Genomic DNA, 20084 nt, shown 5'->3' on the forward strand with positions numbered 1-20084 from the left:
GCCTTTTGCCAATAATATGCATGCCTTAATTAGCATTCAAATATTCATTACATTGGGGATATTCCGACAACATGCTAAGCCATGGTTAGGCTGCTAACCCTTTTGCTGCAAATGGTTAGTGAGTGTGTTTATACCATGGTTATCTAGCCACCATGATTATCTAGGCCACCATGGTTAGGAGTGGTTCACACAATGTGCTAAGTTATGGTTCACATGACATGCTAAGCCATAATGTTTAGCTCAAAATGCTTAACCACCATGGCTTAGCATGTCATTTGAACAGGGTCAATACCATAACAAAGTAACTGAGCATAAACGATCATCTCTCTTATTCTTTGTACAATATCTAACAAAAGTTTGTTTGTTTGTTAACCAGAGGAAATTTCTGCCAGAAATATGCCAACGTTTCACTCCCTTTTCCACATCTCCCACATAGATCTGATAAATCGAGGTGCATCCTTGCCAGTCCAATTGGCTTATTATTATTATTATTATTATTATTATTATTATTATTATTATTATTACATTTTTATACCGCCCAATAGCCGAAGAACTCTTTACATAATATTTTATATAATATTTTAAAGAGGTTTTCCTTTGACAACATATCCAGTAAGAGTGTTAGATTTCTTACAAACATATATACCCATTCTTAATCAGAAAGCCTAATATTAAATTCCCTTTCCCAATTCTGCTCTAGAGTAGCATTTATCGCTTGCTTTTAACAAGATCTTACATATTTGTGATAACAGTCCTTTTGTTTCCCTGAATGGATTTCCCCCCAAATGGTGTTAATACATATATTTATGCCTCTTACCACGGTTTGAATATACAGTAGTTTAGAAACTGCAGGAACTGGTAAAATGGTAAGTGGATATTAGGGGATCTGCATACTAATTGGTCACACGATATAATAACTCCTTGTGCTATGAAAAGCTGGAATCTAGTAATGCTCCTTCTTTTCCAAGACTCAACAGTTTCCGTTTCTCTTGCTTATTTAAACCCCTATCCATTAATTAGGAGGTAGCAGGGTCCAGTATTGACGTATATATTTGTCACGAATTTTTACAATCACATTTCTTACTTTATCTGCATACAATCTCCATCTTTCCTGCCTATGACCCTTAAACCATTCATATGAAGGCTTGTCAAGCCCTTGCCATTCCAATACCCAAGGTGGAACCTTTTCACAGGTACGAAAACATTGAAGTTAGGCCACCAGCATTGAAGAGTAATAACAATGTATAATGTTGGGAAGTGCCAACTCACCATTTTCTATTGATTGTTGTATAATGTTTGCTTTTATTATGGGAATTTTATAAATCCAAATAAATGTTTTGACTAGGATTTACAGACTTTGTAGAATCTCTTCTGTCTGTGTCTGTCGGGCATTTTGTTCCATCATCCGCTTATTGACAGAATCAAATCTCTTTTTTTTTTTACCAGAATTTTGTTCTACCTGCACTAATTTGCATCAGTGCTAATGTGCACTTGCTCGAATGCACTAATGAGAATTAGTGCTAATGTGAATCAGCATAAATCCACCCCAGAAGTGAAAAACTGGTCCGCAAAAAGCCAGTCTGCAGTGGAAAACACAGGCTGGATTCTTAGAAATCCAAACTCATTTAAATCTGTTGTGGATTTCTCCAAAGTCCCTACTTCTGACTGACATTTGTCCAGCACTTATTGCATTATCTGAAAGGGCAACGAGAGGAATAAAAAGATTATTCTTGGTAGTATTTTCATTTTAACTATGTGTGTATCAAGCATCAAAATTCACAAAGGACAATATTTGGGACAATATTTGGAACAAATTTGTTTCAGTTTCAGAGTGATATCTGTATAGTTTTTAAAACACACACACACACACACACACACACACACACTGTTTTTTCAACTACAAAAACAGAAAATGAACCTTAATCACCATTGCAAGCAACTCTAAGGAAACCTACGCTAGAAAATCCACATGCTCCACAGAGAAGAGAGAGCAGTTCGTAAACAATCTTCAATAGACTTTTATCCTAACTAAACCCAATCCAATAGGCAAATGAAACAGGCGACCACGATTACATAAAGACACGGTGGATGGTGGAGCCTAGAAGCCAAAAGTAAACACAAAAAAATGGGGAAGGAGAGCTGGGAGCACTGGAAAGATAAGCTGAAGCAAAAGCTTCAGACTACAACTCCCATCATCCCAGCCATGACCTACTTTGGCTGGGGATGTTGGGAGTTGTAGTCCAACAGCCTTTGGGGACCCTGAGGTTGGGAAACGCTGAGCTAACTGAACGATCTCAGAAGCAAACGGGGATTATTTGGGGCAAGCATATTATCAACAAGCCTATTATCAACAGATAAAAGAAACTGACCCAATGAAGAATTTGGTAGGTGTTATGTGCAAGTGACAGGGACAAAGGTTGCAGGAGTGTTAATCAGCTTTAAATACAGGGGTGGCAGTGAATTAATATTGCAGACATACTGAGATTATTGTGCATGAGTTGTCCTATTGAGCTCAACCATCTATCTGCTTACTTTCTCGATGAGGAGCAATTAAAAATGCAAATAAAATCTGAGCGTTGCAAAGTGCCTTCCATCATCACTGCTAGGTCCTGCTTTTGATCCTTCAGGAAGAGACGTCCCTCTCCTGAAGGCAGCCTCATACTTGCGATGTGAGTCACTGTTACTCTGACTTTCTCCATCCCTACAATTTCCATGTTCATGGCTTCAAGTAGTGTGACAATGGCCATTGCTGACAGCATGCAATTATGAATCTAAGCTGCCCAGGTTTGGGGGTTGAGAGGGTTGGCCCTATGCGCTCGGGGAACACATGGGTGTCAGCTTTCCATAGGAACTATGATAATGTGTTTCACACAGACTTTGTCACTCATGACAATGGCTTTAGTTTCGTTTGTATATGGTGTGAAGCAGAGCACAAATATTGGGGCTGTTCACACAAGATGCTAACCCCCTCAGTGTTTAAGTGTGGGGTTGCTGTTGAATCATAGGTTGTTTGTCGAACCATGGGTTAGTGTATTGTCTCAACCCAGGACATTTTCCACAGGGTGGCTTGTTAACCACCCGGAACAACAAACCATGGATTCACAAGGTGGCTTGTTTGAGAAAAATAAGCCACACTGCATGGTTAACAAGCATCCTGCAGAAAATGTTCTAGGTTCAGACAACATGCTAACCCATCATTCAACAAACAAACCATGGTTCAACAGCAACCCACACTCAACCACTGTTTGGATCAGAGTGTTCCTGCCACATGAATATGCAAGAAGTTAATGACAAACTCCTAATCTGGAGAGTGTTCTTCCATTCTGGTTCTGCAGTGGGGTAGCCTCCCTGCCTCCAACCCAGCTGCCTGCTGAGACTGAGGCCTTAGCTAGACCTAAGGTTTATCCTGGGGTCATCCCTGTTCATGTAAATGACACACACGGGATCCTGGGAGCAGGCAGGGACGACCCCGGGACGACCCCGGGATAAATCTTAGGTCTAGCTAAGGCCTTAATGATAAGACAATGGAGGCTGGTGACTCCGAGAGCAGTGGGCAGTAAATCCACTCTAGGTTTCAGTTAGAACAAGTCAGACCTCATTTGGGAATAGGATTCAGCACTTTGGATACCTCCTTTAGAGTTCTGACTAGTTCTGACTGAAACCTGGCACAGATTCACAACCCTACTGACATTGGGCTCACCAGCCTCCACTGATGTAAAATAAACATGTCTGTTTGTTCCCTTAGCTCCAGGGATGAACGAATCTGTCAGTTTCCCTTTCTCCCAAATTTCCAGATGAATGTGCTTTTAAAAAATCCTCATGAAAATTCATATTTAAGTATGCATTTAAATATGTTATTTGAGCCTATTTTTCTTCATAAAATGCACATTTTTATATGTTAAAAATTAATCACTTTCTTTAAACACACACACACACACACACAGAGAGAGAGAGAGAGAGAGAGAGAGAGAGAGAGAGAGAGAGAGAGAGAGAGAGAGGGCATATAAGAAGGTGTTGGGCTACAAGTAGTTATGGGTTAACTTAACTAGAACAAATCACAGATGCGTTGGTTTTAAAGGTCACCGTTATGGAGAATTCATCTGGCTGCCTCAGTAATGCTGACTAGAGATCCTTTTTTTCTAGCAATGCCTGCATTACTCCCAATGATTGCTTGGATCCCAGGTTGCCCAGGGAGAACGAAATATATTGCTGAGAAAGAAAATAAAGCCCCCTTTCTAAGAAAGAAAGAAAGTCAATCTTTTGGCCACACGACAATGCCACCTGCTCAACACAAAGGATAATATTGATGAAGTGGCTCCATACGATGGGGTTGGGAAGAACTTGCAGTCCCCAAATTATTATAATCAAGCACAGCTGTTTCACTCGTAACCACAGAATAGAGCCTAAAATCTATATTCAGCCTTTATGGGAGATGAAACCCTTCTGCTAGGGCCAAGCCACACATGTCGTGGGATTGGCTCTCCTGCTTCCAAACAAAAAACGAACAAGGCAAAATAAAAAATAAAAATGGATGCAGGTCATTCTGCATTTGATGGAAATGGTGACATTGGAAGAGGGCAGTATTTAACTGGTTTTGCGCCATGCTGTTTCCCCACTTTAAACCTTCCCCTGCCTCCCAAATGCTGGTGTACTCAAGTGGCCGCTCAAAATTCTCCACCTTATTTGTAGGTAGAGAAATTTCATCAGATTTCTCCAGGGGGAGGAGAAATTCTCCAACAATTTCTCAGAGGTAGGCATCACCATTGGCAAGGGTTGTAGAACTCCTCCTCCTCCTCCTCCTCCTCCTCCTCCTCCTCCTCCTCCTCTTCCTCCTCCTCCTCCCCAGGGATTTTTGTTTCTTGTTTTTCACTGCCACTGCAAATGGCAACAGCATCAACTGTGTTGGCAGCCTGGCCCCCATTTTGCATCCTCCACAATGCCCCATCTACCTAGGGCACTCCAGGGCATTGAGGGGGGAATGCAGCCACCACCACCAAAAAAAAATGGTGAAGAAAATGTGGAGAAAATTCTGAAAAGTGGTTTTTTTTTAATCATTTCCAAGAAGTAAGAAAAGAAAAACCTCAGGAATTTCCTGAATGTTTTCTTTCCCCATGAAAGGAGCTTCCATTTTCCTGCCTCATTCTCAGGGCATTTTATAATTTATTGTGAATGAGTGTGGGTGGTGTTTTTGACCTTAACTAATCACTGTGAGGTGGCTGAGGGGACTTCCTGCATTTTTCTTTCTATTATACATCTCTCTCCATTGCTCTACAGTCTCCCAGGCTGCTTGAACTTCTTGATCTGAAATGGCCCTATGGGAGAAATAAATATATGACGCCTTCCCCTGGGCCGGAAGTATGGGAAACCAAGGAGGCTACAGACTGTCAGAAAGATGATTGTACAATGAGGACACTCACACACACTCCTCAGCCATCACATAAGTAAAGTAAGCACAAGAACCCTGAACCAAACCCATAAGAATTCCTCTGAAATTTCTTCTTTTAGAAAGCAATTTCTTTTCTATCAAATTGTATGAGAATGGTGAGAGACATTTCTGGCACAGCACCAGTCCTGACCCTCTTCCTGAATGCATAGAAAGTGGGGAGTGCATAGAAGAGGAACCTTTTCCTTTGTATCTGACAAACAGGCCTCTGCAAGGGAAGTCCTCTCCTGCTGATCTTAATAAATTAGCAGGTTCCTACAAAGATGGGCAGTCATGCAAATAGCAAGGCGCTAAGCTCTTTAGAGCCTTAAAGGTTCAAACTAACACCTTTAATTGAGCCCAGAAAACAACTGGAAACCAGTGCGGATGATGTCACCACAATGTTGTGCATTCTCTTCCCCTCCTTATTGTTGTATTATGATTTTATTAGAATGTAAGCCTATGCGGCAGGGTCTTGCTATTTACTGTTTTACTCTGCACAGCACCATGTACATTGATGGTGCTATATAAATAAATAAATAAATAAATAAATAAATAAATAAATATAATAATAATAGCTGCCACAGCTGAAGCTTCCAGACACTCTTCAAGAGTTGTCCAACATAGGCCTTAGCTAGACCTAAGGTTTATCCTGGGATCATCCTGGGGTCATCCCTGCCTGCTCCCGGGATATCCTGTGTGTTATTTACATAAACAGGGATGGCCCCGGGACGATCCCGGGATAAACCTTAGGTCTAGCTAAGGCCATGGAGTGCACAGCAATACTCAGTGGGGTGGTGAATCCATTCCGGCTTTCAGTCAGTACCAGACAGGACACCTTGGATAGCTCCTTTAGTGTTCTGACTGGTTCTGACTGAAACCCGGAACAGCCACTGCTTGCAGACTAGACGTAGCTGTGCATACATACTCCTTTCCACCACTGTGACCTTAAGATCCAAGAGTGCAATCCCATCCAGAAGATGTTGAATCCCAGCTCTCAAGCCAGGCTTTCTACTGACCAGCAGCCCCTCTGTCTTGTCTGGATTTAATCTCAGTTTAAATCTCAGTTTAAATCTCAAACGTTTTCTTGTCAACCACTCAACATTCCCTTCTCCCCTCCCCCAGTAAATACCAGGAAAAGATTTCGCAAGGGCGGTTGCAGTAAATTCGTATCCATTCATGTGGAAGTCTCAGACAGGAAAGCAGGATCGGATAGGGAAAGCTTGGTAAGCTAAATTGCTTAAATAGGAAGAAGTTTGCTTTCTAGCAATGAAGGAGCACCAAACTGCTTTTGCTGAAGCATAAACTGACCCATCACAGCCCCATTTGCATTGCTTTGGCACAGATGCAGGGATGGACGAAAGAGTCCATCACTAGGCTATGTCACTTTCATACGTGTTCACTCACTATACTCCATCGCCTTGCGGACCTTTGCTGGGCCAATTGCTCCCTTGGATCTGCTCTGTCCAGTTCCTTGCTCACAGACTCCTTCCATCAATGGAACAGAGTTTGCGCTTACAAAGCAGGACTCTCCCAACTCCCACCTTGCTCTGCAGCTTCCTCCACCACCTGAAAATCAGTTCCTGAGCATTGAAGGATCCTTGGGAATGTTATGGGATCAGTGGTGTAGTGGACCCAGGGCTCACAGGGCTGTGGTGCTGACCCTTCCTTATTAGCAGGGATGCTAATGACAACTGCCCACCTCCCTCAGAATTCCCTGCTCTTTCTGAGTTTAGCTGTAATCCTCAGAGTAGTGTGTGTGTGTGTGTGTGTGTGTGTGTGTGTGTGTGTGTGTGCGTGAATGAATTTCCCCAACAACAATATATTGTTCCCCGTTGTAATGTAAAGTATTTTGGGGTGTCTTGGACTTCAATGAGCAATTGAGACCTATTAACTTTACAACAGACTTGCTCCTGGCAGAGATAAAAACTGTTCAATTGGTTTATCAATACAGCTGCCCAAATTTTTGGACTCTTTTCAGGGGCGTGCGATGGAGGCCATCATGAGGAGTGCCTGCCCTTCAAAATTTACCACAGTATGGGATATGATTTTGGGGGCTGGGTTGCAGAGTTGATGGAAAGAAATGGTCCCCTCTTGTATGAACTCAGAAGAGGAAACGTACATGGGAGATGCACAGGTTTCTGTAATCTTCTCTAAATTAGTATATATGTCTGCGATTTCCAGGAGCCAAACCTGGATTTGACCTATAAATAACAAAAGACACTTCTTTGGCTAGATGGACCATCTTCATATACAATAAATCATGAAACATCAACAGCCTCTAATGGATTCTGAGCCGGTGCCATGGACAACCGGAGCTGGAGGCCGACGTTTTAGGACCCTGTACACATGCCAAAATACCCTTATAAATTATTCACCTTTGGTACCGTGACATCTGAAATATCAGAAAAGGCAGCCTGGTTCTCTCTGTTGTGAGAGTAAAAATGACAATTTGCTTTTGAAAGCCGTGCGACATTCCTTTCAATGACACACCGCATCAAATATCTCTCAATCTTCCCAATGCCTTCCCAGAACTGTAAAGAAACACTCTGTTTTCTTTCTTTTTTACTATCACTTGCCATGCTCAAGCAGCAGAATCTAATCCAGGTTTGTGTATATAAACTGCTTTGCTGAACGTGTTGTTCACATGTAACTGATTAGAAGTGGGGTGAGGGAGGAAGCAAGCCAACAACTTCCGCTACCTTTTACACCCATTTGTTTTACAGGAGTGGCTTCCAGACTTCTTTACTTCAGAAAAGGCTAAAGTGATTTGTCTGCCAAGAAGCCCCTAAGGATATGGTGTGGAAGTTGCATGCTGGAGAAGATCCTGGGACGTGCTGTACTCATTTTACTCAAGGCACTGAAAAGTCTTTGGGGATGTTACCATCACCCTATTTCAACTGAGGATGAACCTTTCATCACCTCTTTTGCTGCACCATACAATGGAAGATTGATAATGGTGACCAAGCTGTTATTAATTCAAGGAAGCTCCAGCAAGGGCTGTAGCTCAATGGTGGGGCACGTGCTTTGCATGTAAAAGGTCCCAGCTCCAGCCATTGGCATCTTTAGATAGACCTGGCAAACTCTCCTGCCTGAAACCCTGGAGAGTAGCTGACAGTGAGTGTCAGCAATACTAGGCTATAAGAACATAAGAACATAAGAAGTCCCCTGCTGGATCAGACCAAGGGTCCATCTAGTCCAGCACTCTGTGGCCAACCAGCCATCGGCCAGGGATGAACAAGCAGGACATGGTGTAACAGCACCCTCCCACCCATGTTACCCAGCAACTGGTGCACACAGGCTTATTGCCTCAAATACTGGAGATAGCATACAACCATCAGGGCTAGTAGCCATTGATAGCCTTTGGATCAGCTATATGGATCAAGGGTCTGGCTCACTATAAGGCAGTTCCCACATTTGTTTATTTATGTGATTAATTAATAGATATCCTGCCTTTCCACCCAAAAATGGTGCTCAAAGCCGCAAACAATAAAAATACTGATTAAAAACAAAATCATGATTAAAAGATAACACAAAGAACAATTTAATTAAAAGCAGAACTAAAAACACAACAGTAAAGGAAATAAACAGCACTGAACAATTTTCTGTTTCAGTCCCATAAAAGGGCAATGCTACTGGCCACGGTGAATGTCACCCTTTTAGGTTCTGAATTTGAGCCAACCTCCACTCCCTATGCAAAATGATAAACACGTTTGATTATGGTTGTAACAATGAAAATTGTATTCATTCTATTAAAACCTCCTTCAGAGGCCTACCTAAATAAAAGTGAATTTGCCTACTGGAGGAAGGAGAACAGAGAAGGGGCCAACCTAGACTCCAATGGCAGGGAGTTCAAGAGCCAAGGAGTGGCCACCGAGAAGGCCCTCTCTCACATCACCACCAAACGTGCCTTTGATGGCAGTGGTACTGTGAGAAGGACCTCCCCTGAATCTTAAAACTTAGGCAGTCTCGTAGGGGAGAAGGTGGTCTTTCAGGTAACCTAGTGAAAGATTTTTCCCCTTCATTTACAATTTTACTGAACATGTATAAGAGTGGGGTTATAACAGTTTGTTGGCATAGCTTAGAGAAAGAAGCTTTGGGGGGCATAGAATGGGTTTAAATGGATGTACAAGTGATGGGGTAATGTTTTGATATTAAGGGAGCAAGTAGGAGTACAAACACTGTATCAAGGGTTAGATGCTTTAGTTTAGATAAGGCCTGATGAAATATAAATTGATATTGCTCAAAGACATTAGTCATAAGAACTTGTGACTTGTACCAACTGTATACACTCCAGTTAAAGGAACTAGGTGAAAGGTCCAGGGTGCTGGAAAAGTAGAGTTCTGGTTTAGAAAATCCTGTGTTCATAAGGAAAGAGAAGTAAACCAGACAGTTGACCACATGAAAAGCAGAAGTAATGTTCAGTTTTGAGATAAACAAGCATCCCAGAAGGGATGCAACATTCTAGGAAAAGGGTGATGTAAATTGATGATGTGGACCAATAGACTTTGGAATCAATTAATATGTATTAGGAGGGAGGTCTTTGTCTTTGAGAAGGATATTTAAGTCTGAAGACAGAGGAGAAAGATGTCTTTCCTTTCCCTCAGGCATGACATCCAGGATGTTGCTCTGAGCCTAGCATGTAAGCCTCAGTGACTCCTTGGCCCTTGGAGAAATGGAGGTCCCTCCACAGAGAAGAGCTCCTTTGCAGAATCAGTATGAGTGATGCAGAATTTGTAAGTATAAAGATACTCTTCTTTCTTCTCTCAAACCATCAAGATCTAAGCTGACTTTTTCAATTCTGGCTTGAGCCTAGTTGCTAGGCCTAAAGTCATGATCTTTCTTGAGAAGGGGGAAGAGTCCAACACCAGTGTTGTCATTGGGGGGTGGGGTTGTCTGTGTTTGTCCAACAAGATTTTGTCTTCTAAAGCTACTAGAACCTTTAAGCGTATTTTAAGTTTGTTTTGCTGAATGGAGATTTGTGTGTCTGTTTAACTTTCTTTAAATTGTTTAATAAAATATTTTAAAATATACAAGTTTAATTAAGTTTGTGAGTCTGAGTGAAGTCAATCACTCTGATACTTATCTCTAGAGGTTTCATCTACTACTGTGGGGAGCAATCTTGAGGAGTAGAAAAAGACCAGTAACCAGCAAAGCTGCTGTTATCAAGGGAGTCTCAGGGCTCATCTACACCAAGCAGGATATTACACTATGAAAGCGGTATATAAAAGGCAGGAGCCACACTACTGCTTTATAGTGGTACTGAAGTGCGCTGACCACTGTTGGGGCCCACTGACACATGCCATATATTGCTGTCATACCGCTATATCCTGCTTGGTATGGCTCCTGCCTTTTATATACAGGTTTCATAGTGGAATATCCTGCTTGGTCTAGATGAGCCCTCATACTCCCTGTAACCACCTCCAAACTACCATCACGCTGCAGCATTTTGGACAGGCAGAAGTTTCTGAACAGTCTTCAAAGGCAGCCCCAAGTAGAGCACGTTACAGCAGTTCCTCCCATTACTAATCTCCACATTGAGAAAACTGAATAAACTTCCAAGAAACCCCAGTCTGAAAGCTACTGCTTTACTACAAGACCCACATATATGTGACCATCTTATGCTCTTCAGTTTTAATACTACATGTTGGCACTTCATTAGTCTTCGTACTTGCACCCAGTTTCTTTGCATGCATGCTGTTGGAAATGTGCTGTTTCAAGATCAAACAGCAACATGCAAGATATAATTAGCTGACAAGTGCAATGGGTTTCCCGCCCCCTAGCTTTGATCTTTCCAAGGTGCTCATCCCCATTCCCACAAAAAGAAAAGAGAAGAGAAGTTGCTGGATCTTAGAGATTGCATTTCCCATTATATTCTGTAGACAGGTACAAAAGACATGCATAATACATTTATTGCATAAGGCTATGTAAATCAATACTTTTCTTTAAAATGCGTGGGGGACAGTGCCCGGGAAATGGCCGTATCACCACTTCCAGGTGCTTTAAAAGGAAAGGGGATTAATACAGCCATGTATGCTTCACAGGTGATGTGGTATGCATGTATACTATGTAGGAATGTACAGACAAACTCTGTTCCTCCTACGTTTTGTGGATTGTTAGGTGCTTTTCATTCCATCAGCCTCCCATTGATGGTATCAGATGTACTGAATTTGCGCAATTGTGAATTTGCACAAATTTGCATGGGTGCAGATGCGCACATTCTCCTCAAATGTGCATTTTCACACTTTAGCCTATGGGGGGAAATGCACATTTTTGGCTGGGTTTTTTTGGGAGGCATATTTTTCTATGATGAAATTTGTGCAAAATTCATGAAGGTTAGGAAAATGGTCTGCAAGTCCACAGACTCTGCCCAACAGGGGAAAAACTAGTCCACTGTGGAATCTGTGGGTCAGATTCATAAAAATCCAAACTCGTTTGGTTCCATTGAAGATTTCTTCAACATCCCTAATATTGTGTTGGGTATCCTATCCATAGCCTAAGAATGCAGTGTAAGTATCTGTCCTTATGTCGAAAATTCAAATCCAGCAGCATTAATTGGGGCTGTGTGAATGGAAGGCAGGTTGTGCAGTCCATCTTTCTCTTCCCCTCCACCCCCTCCAGTCCTGTTGTACCCCACCCCACAAAACCCCGCTCTGTAGGACCTCCTGAGGAGGATGAGTGGTGTCACATAGAACTGGAACAGGACAGAGGAATCACCCAATATCGGATAGAGGGATCTTGTGCCCCTGGTCACTCTTCTGGAGCCAAATCCTTCCATCAGTTTTTGAGTGATACCTCCCACCCACTTGTGATGCAATCAATGTTATTCAGGAACATCCTAGCCCTATGGAGAGGGATTTTTTTGGGATGGGGTGGGGGTTGTATAGGGGCTGTAGGAGGAGGAAGTAGGTGAGAAAGGTTGGTTGTATGAGCTGCCTTCCACTCATTGCCTATGAATAATAGCACATTGAGAAGGTGTATAAAAACATACAAGGGAAGATAAAAGAGCAAAAGTAAAGGGCCCCTATCCAGGAAAATAAGAACATGAGAGGTTGGATGCACACCTGCTGCTATACTCATGGGACCATCTTCTTTGCACTGCATCACAGTCAAGATGACACAGCAGGAAGGGAGGAAAAGGAGTCTTTCCTTAGAACATATGATATCATCTTTTACTGCTGGTTCCATATTTCCCAATATTTTCTATTCTGACTGGCAGCAATCCGAACTAGAGAACCTGCATAACACCGATGTTTAAGATCCATTTAACCAGAAATGCCATGGACAGAACCTGGGACCTTTTACATGGAAAGCATGAGGTCTACCACTGAGCTAAGGACAATGCCCACTGACTCTCCTGGCCTCTTCTCATGACAGCATCCACTTCCTTCACCTAGATTGTGAAGCACCACCAGTGCAAATACATCTCCAATCCCCCAATCATCCAACTCCTGGCTGAAGGACAAAGTAAACATTTCCTCCAACACATGTCATTTGCTTGTTCAATATCTCAAGATAAAAGAACATGTCCCCAAATGCCTACCACAGAAATACTTCTCTAAGTGACAAGCATCACACGTGACCATTAGGAATGTGGACATTTAGCTAACAGGCAGATTGGGACTCTGAGTGGAAGCTTCTGACTCTGTATACCTGTTATGGATTCCCACCACAAGTTGTGCAGTTTGGGGCAACTTATCATGGTTATTGAAGGCTGGGTGTGGTCTGTACTTGAAGTAAAACCAACATTTACAGATCTGTCAAAAATGTTTAAAACCACAAATGAAAAATTATATATAGAAGAAACATGTCAGTAAAGCACACTGCTTTCAGAAAATGTAAGAGATAGTCAGTACATACATCCAGGAAGCCACCAGTGTCCAGGGGTGAAGGTGTGAGGAGAGGGACACACTTGACAAATGTAAATAAGGAAGTTCTTCCAGATAATTGAGGTTTGCCTAATGGGGTGACATACTACGTTTCATATATCTCCATACAAAGTTCTCTATTATTTAAGGCTATTGCCAAATAAATTCACACACCTTTCTTTCCTTAAAAAAGGAGAAGGCTGAATTTAACTGCTACCAAAGCAACAAAACAGAAGATTGGAAAGATAATACTGGCCGCAATATACACATAGAAAGAGAATGAACCTTTTGGTCACAAAGTGAAATCTGCTATATTGCACCCATACCTAAAGGATGTTCTTAGTATAACAATGCCAAATAGTTTTCAGGAGACTTGGCAAAGCTCTAATCAAATAGCTCAATCAAATAGTAGAGTTACAGTACATTCAGATATTTTGACAAAGTTCCAATCAAACAGTATATTTATACATATATTATACATCTGGTTTTACTTATATGAGATGTTCACATAATCTAGCCTTCCTTAAACAGGTGTGCTCTAGATGTATTAGACTACAATTCTACCATCCCCAGATAGCATGGATAGTGCCCATTCTGGCTGGCGATGATGGGAGTTGTAGTCCAATATATATTGAGGGTGCCAGGCTGGGGAAGACTGGCAAAATCTGTACCGTTTAAAGGGTACATATTATCTCTACTTTTCCATCCACTGCTTCAGTTCCCTATCGAAAACCTCTAATGTTGTGTCAATAAAAAGCTGTGGAATGCAGAATGAGATGCCAATATCCATCTTGCTTCCTTTCTCTTAAAACTCATGCCAAATCACAACTCCTTAATATGTAAGTACAGAAAAGAAAACAGCAAGAGTCTCCATAGAACTGAATGGCAACTGGGTTTTTCCAACCCCCTTTGATGCCAAGTACGGTGGTGAGCAACAACCAGGACAGTCCAATCCAAAGCAGTACAATATCCCTTCCCCTCTCAGCAATATACACATGCCCTTGCCACGAGTGAGAAAGGACTTGTCGTCTCAATATTACCTTGGCCGCTACAGAAGAATTGGGCTTCTCCAGAAGGTCCCAGAGCTTTTTCCTCTTCTCGGCACAGCAGGTGTTGTCAAACTCCTCTCCTTCCCTGTCCCGCATCGTCTCGGCTTCTCTCTTGAGCTCCTCATTCATCTGCTCCTTTTTCTGGTGGTACCTTGCCTGGCAACAGGACTCCAGATAGATCTCATCGATACCCCAATAGTCCAGTTCTTGGCTGAAGGACAAGGCGCACATTTCCTCCATCATGTGCAGCTTGCCCGTGCGGTAGAAGTTCAAGATAGACGTAAATGCCCCTGGGTGCCTATCGAAGAAATACTCGTTCTCCTCCAAGTTGTAGTCATCACATATTTCCATCAGGGTTTCGTGGGTGTTGCAGTCTCGGAGCTTACCCAACCTAGTCCGCGGCAACCGGTCCAAGGTCCTCCATAAAACCTCATGGGCCAAGCCACCCACGTTAAGCTTGACCCTCCTGGAGCAGGCCTTGCTCCTGACAATCTCCATCGGATCTGGAGGCAAAGAGGTAGTAGAGCGAGATCCATTCTTATTCATTCCCACAGGCATTGCTTGTCTCTATAAGGCCGGAACAGGGTGATGAAAGCTTCCAGGGTATTCACACTTCTGGGCAGGAACTCTTCATCTGTTCTCCGTCTCCTCCATGCCTGCAAGAAACGGAATCCACAGAACCACGGGTGACTTCCGAGAATCAACAGAGAAACTCTTCCTTTGTTTGTGGGTTGATCAATTAATCGAGGAGACACACAAACAACTCTTGTTAGTCTGCTTGGAGAAGCAGCAGGAGCAGCAAGCATGCAGGTCGCTGTTCAATTTCATGGTGCTGAAACTGAACAGACAGTCAAAAGGGTAAGTTGAGGGAAGGGGAATGGTGGGTGGAGTTTGATGCTGCTGGTGGTTTGGCCATTGGGATAACAAGACTTTAGTGCATTCTTTGCCAGATCCATACCTGAGCGCTGTCCACACCTTAAAGTGCTGAAGAAGATTCCCTAAGGCTCCCTAGGCAAGCAGCTGTGTGTTTCTGGTGGCAGCTGGAGGACCCTAGCAAATCTGCATGTGGGTAGCATCCGTTTTAATTCATTTTGTACTCTTCCAAAAAATAATAATAATGTATTCCATATTCTCCTCACCTCCACCCACCATCCATTTAGTCCATCCATTTACTTTTACTTTGCTTTGTTGATATTTTCTATTTCTCAATTGATACATCTAAACCAGTGCCTTCCAGATGTTTTGGGCAACAGCTCCCATAACCATTTCTGGTGGAGCCTGATGCATATTGTAGTCCAAAGCATTTGGAGAGCACCAGGCTCCCTACTCCTGTTCTTAACAGTTTGGTATGTGCTACTTTGACCAATCATACAACCCCTTAAATACTTGCTTATTTAAGAAAAAGTGGTGTTTTAAATACTTTGGAGAATTAAGTTTTTACATAATGTATGTAAAAAAAAAAAATCATGACAAGCCCAGATGCCCTCTTCTCTCTGCTTTCTATTTTCCTCCCCCGCCCCACCCCCACAGACAGATGTCCTAGCTGGGGGTTGGTTTTTGGTGCGGTGAGAATTCTGATGTCCTTACACAAAACAAATTGATTGTTTTATGCTACCACAATAGGCTTCAGATTTTGGAAAAGGTGGGAAATTAGATCTCTGCACTCCCCCCTCCTAGTTAAAGCAACTGATCTTCCATGGTGCTGAGATGGTTTATCTCCCACTGTTTTGACTAGAAAGGCTAAGTACATATGAACACCTTTGCTCATGAACTGTGTGCACCAAACATAAATGGAGAAGTCAAGTGCAAATTGGCAAGATGCTTACTTTCTGATGTAAACATGAACCTTTCATATACACTCTTCTAAATAGACAAGCTACATGCAGTGTTGTGCATGGGGGAGGGTGCAAGGAGAATGAAAGGGAAATTAATATAACGCTTAAAATTTTCATACAGAATTTTTTTAAAGTTACATGTACAAATTACACATAAATGAAGGTAGGACTCCCTAGGGACATAATGTTGTGAAGTAAATTCAACAAAATCAATGGATTGGGTCCAGATTTAGTCATACTTCATGTAGACCTATTGAATCAATGAGGCTTAACTTACATGTGGACACCAAATTACATGTCCTGCTTTTGAATGTACAGCTCTCCTTCTGCAGACAGACAGGTTAGGGTGGGGTGAAGCCAGATTATATTGACAGTGTAATATTCCTGTAGCCTCAAAGTGAGAGCTTTCTCAAAGCAATAGCAGACTAGTTACAGGTAAAACAAACCTTTTACTGGAAATTTATCTTTTCTCCCTCCGCTAAGCCCTGAAGAGGCCAATACACAAAAGACCGACAGGAAGAACGGTCACTAGGGAATGGTTAAATGATCAATTACCAAGGTGGTCTATGAATGGGTCAATGACCTCATATCAGAAGAGATTACATCAGTAGGGGTTTTGAGGAAGGAAGGGAGAATGGACTTTTTAAAATAACTCTTTCTAACCCTTAGAAAGATCTCTAATGCAATGAATGAGTGAGGAAAAGACAGGCGTATTTCAAATTATTTAAGTAAGGTACTGGGAGGAAGTGAAGTCCAAACCACCCCATCTAAGTCAATTAGAGGCAGCATCCCTGGTGTGTTTGAATGAGAGCAAAGTGTGCTCTGAAACAGTTCCAGGCTTCTAAATGTCTGTAGGCAAATCAGGGACTGAGGCTGTACAATTATTAGTATGTCTTTAAACACTCACACTGGGCCAAGGAGTGCCGTACTGCTTCTGTTTAAGTATATGAGAAAGAGAGAGGGTGCTCTAGACAGAGGAGGGCTCCTACAGGTAACAATCAAAAGGCACCATGCAGCTGTGCCATCTTTTCTTCCTGAACAGGGTTTTTCCTCTTTTCTCCCTGCTAGCAAGCAAACAAAAAAGACAGAAGAAATAGGGAGAAGGAAGGTGACAAACTGAAGAAAACATGGGGCTAGTATCCAATGCTTGTCTTATGTAGAGTAGACCCACTGAAATAAATGGCCCTTAGTTTAGTCATAACTAACTTAAGTCCCATTCATTTCAATGGGTCTACTCTACGTAGGACTAACATTGGATTTTTCTACCCGTGGCCTGAGCGCTCCGGAATATTTCATGAACGGGGCAAAGCGATTGCCTGATAAAAGCCTCATCTGGAAAGACCCAGAGACTACACTAGTGCATGTGCACATGTGAACAGTGGTGAGAGTGAGAAGCAGAATTTATAACCTATCTTAAGGAGAGCAATATAATGGTGTTTAGTTCCAATTCCTCATTATTTATAGGCGTGGGGGCATATTGAAGATGATTCCTCCATTCTTTCCTCCTCCACCAAGCCCATAACTAATAGGAATCGTCATAACAACAACAGCCCTCCAAAAGAAAAATGCAGCCAACACAGAAACAGCTGCCTAGCTCGCAGCCTTCTCCCACTGTTGCTTATACAAGATGGCATGAAAGCCAATCCCAGGGAAGAAGAGGAGAACGGTTCCCTCCTCTGTCTTCCATGCTGTGGTACTTGCTCCCCTACGATCCTACCAGGATTTGGGCGGAGGGAGGGGTGCAGGGGTGGGGGAGGTCATCTCTCACAGGGAACAAATCAATTCATTTGAGGAGCAGGACCCTCCGACCACCCACTCCCCGAATCAAGCCTGCTTATAGTCATACATAGCTAGTGGAGGCTGGTGGCTCCAATTTCAATGGGGCTGTGAATCCACTCTGGGTTTCAACTAGAACCAGTCAGTACTGTAGAAGAGCTCGCCAAGGTGCTGAAACCGCCGCCCCCTCCAACAGGGAGGGGCTCCTTTAGAGTTCTGACTGTTTCTGATTGCAACCCAGAGCGGATTCACAGCCCCACTGACATCGGAGCCACCAGCCTCCACTGTACACAGCAAGCTCAAGAGCTGGAGCGATGGACTCCGTGTCCAGCCATCTGAGGCTCGCTCCATGAACCCCACCGCCCCTCCTCCACCACCGCGCCCCTCTTCCTCCATCGCCCTCCCTCAATTCCGCCACTTACTTCCTTGGCCACGATCCCAGGGAAACGCCGAGCTGGTCTTTCGGCGGAGACGAGGGCATCGGCTGGGGAGCTACATCACGCTTCAGGCGAGGCAAGCGAGATGAGCAGGAAGGCGAGGCGTCACTGGCATCTTTTCTTGCAAATCGCTTGTGGGGTGGAGGGGGGGGGGGAGAATCCTACCAGACACGAAATTCCAGGATGGCCAAACAGCCCCACTGCTGGAAGGGGAAGCCGAGAAACGGTCCAAAGCGCTTAGGAGCTGCAGAGCGTTCCGGGATTCGGTTTAAATTTTGCAAGAAGCTTCTCCAAGGCCGTCATCTGGATCTGGATCTGGATTTCTCTCTCTCTCTCTCTCTCTCTCTCTCTCTCTCTCTCTCTCATTCCCTTAGCCCCACCTTCCAAAATGGGGCTCGGACCCAGTTGGAATAAAAGGACAGGACACCGCTAAGAGAAAACGCCTCTCGCGCTCGCGCTCTCTTCTGGCTCCCTTTTGCTTCTTCTTAATGGAGATCAACAAGTCCAGTCTGCGCCTCCGGCTTTCCCCTGCAATTCTGTCCCGGAGTTTGGGGAAGAGAGAATTGGAAGTTGGATGGAGGAGGAGGAGGAGGAGGAGGAGGACGGCGAGAGGAAGAAAAGAGCGCCACCTTGAGTCCAGATGCGGCGTTACAGGCAGAGGGGACACTTGGCTCTCCCGGACTGAAAGGAAGGAGGAAGAGGAGACCGGAAGAAATCCACTCCTTTGGAGGCGCCCGCGGAGACAGGAAAGAGGGAAATGGCAGAGTAACTTTTTTCAGTGGGGAGTTGAGCATGTAGTTCAGGGATGGGCAACTTAATGCCCTCCAAATGTTGGAGCCTACAACTTCCCTTGATGTTGGCTGGCTGGCAAGGGTTGATGGGAATTGTAGGCCAAAGCATCTCGGGCTGTGAATCAGTCAGAACTTTAAAGAAACTATCTAATGTGCTGAACCCAAACATAGGTGAACCCAATACCTAAAAGAGATGCTCAGTGGAGGCTCGTGGCCCCAGTTTCAGTGAGGCTGTGAAGACACTCTGGGTTTCAATCAGAACCAGAACTCTAAAGGAGCTATCCAAGGTACTGTAACTATTTGGGGTGAGGGTGGTGTGGTTTCAGGACCTTGGATAGCTCCTTTAGCCTTTTGACTGGTCCTGGCTGAAACCCAGAACAGATTCACAGATTTACATCAGACCCACCAGCCTCCGCTGGCCACATGTTGCCTTCCCTTGATGTAGTTGGACTCTCAAGTCTCTCCCTGGAAATCTGGATGGCTTGTAGAAAGGGGCTGAAAGAGCTCCTACTTGGCATGTTGCAGGCTGCAAGTAAAATCCCCGGGATCTCCAGTTAAAAAAGACCAGGTGGCAGGTAATGTCAAAGACTTTCCCCCATGAACACCTTGGCAAGCTGCTGACAGGCAGGGAACATAACATTGGACTAGTCTGTCCTGCTCTAAGGCAGCCTCCTTATGAACTGGGACTGTGAGGGGTGAGGAGGTTTAAAACAGAAAAAACATAGACAGAAAGTGCTGACTGGCCCTACCATTGGGCAAAGTGAAGTGGACACTTCAGGCAGCAGGTTTTGGCTGGGGCATGCTGGGAGTTGTAGGAGGTTTTTTTCTGTCTAAACATGCATAGAATTGCACCCTTAATTTGATGTTGCATTTCTGCTGTCAGGATGGGGAATGGTGTTTGTGGGA

At 43.6% G+C, this 20084-nt stretch overlaps 1 protein-coding gene across 1 annotated transcript in view; it reads right to left on the bottom strand.

Annotated features, from left to right (window-relative positions):
• Positions 1 to 18535, bottom strand: part of KCNB1 (potassium voltage-gated channel subfamily B member 1) — a 228736-nt gene extending 210201 nt beyond the window's left edge. Inside the window, exons 1-2 of the mRNA XM_063146076.1 lie at positions 18373 to 18535; positions 14331 to 14995 (exon numbers count right to left, since the gene is read on the bottom strand). Coding sequence (XP_063002146.1) covers positions 14331 to 14897 — 567 coding nt within the window. The 5' untranslated portion in view covers positions 14898 to 14995; positions 18373 to 18535. The remainder of the gene's footprint in view (positions 1 to 14330; positions 14996 to 18372) is intronic.
• Positions 18536 to 20084: the final 1549 nt, after the last annotated feature.

Source organism: Elgaria multicarinata, chromosome 1, assembly GCF_023053635.1.
Source record: "Elgaria multicarinata webbii isolate HBS135686 ecotype San Diego chromosome 1, rElgMul1.1.pri, whole genome shotgun sequence".
Classification (NCBI taxonomy): Eukaryota; Metazoa; Chordata; class Lepidosauria; order Squamata; family Anguidae; genus Elgaria; species Elgaria multicarinata.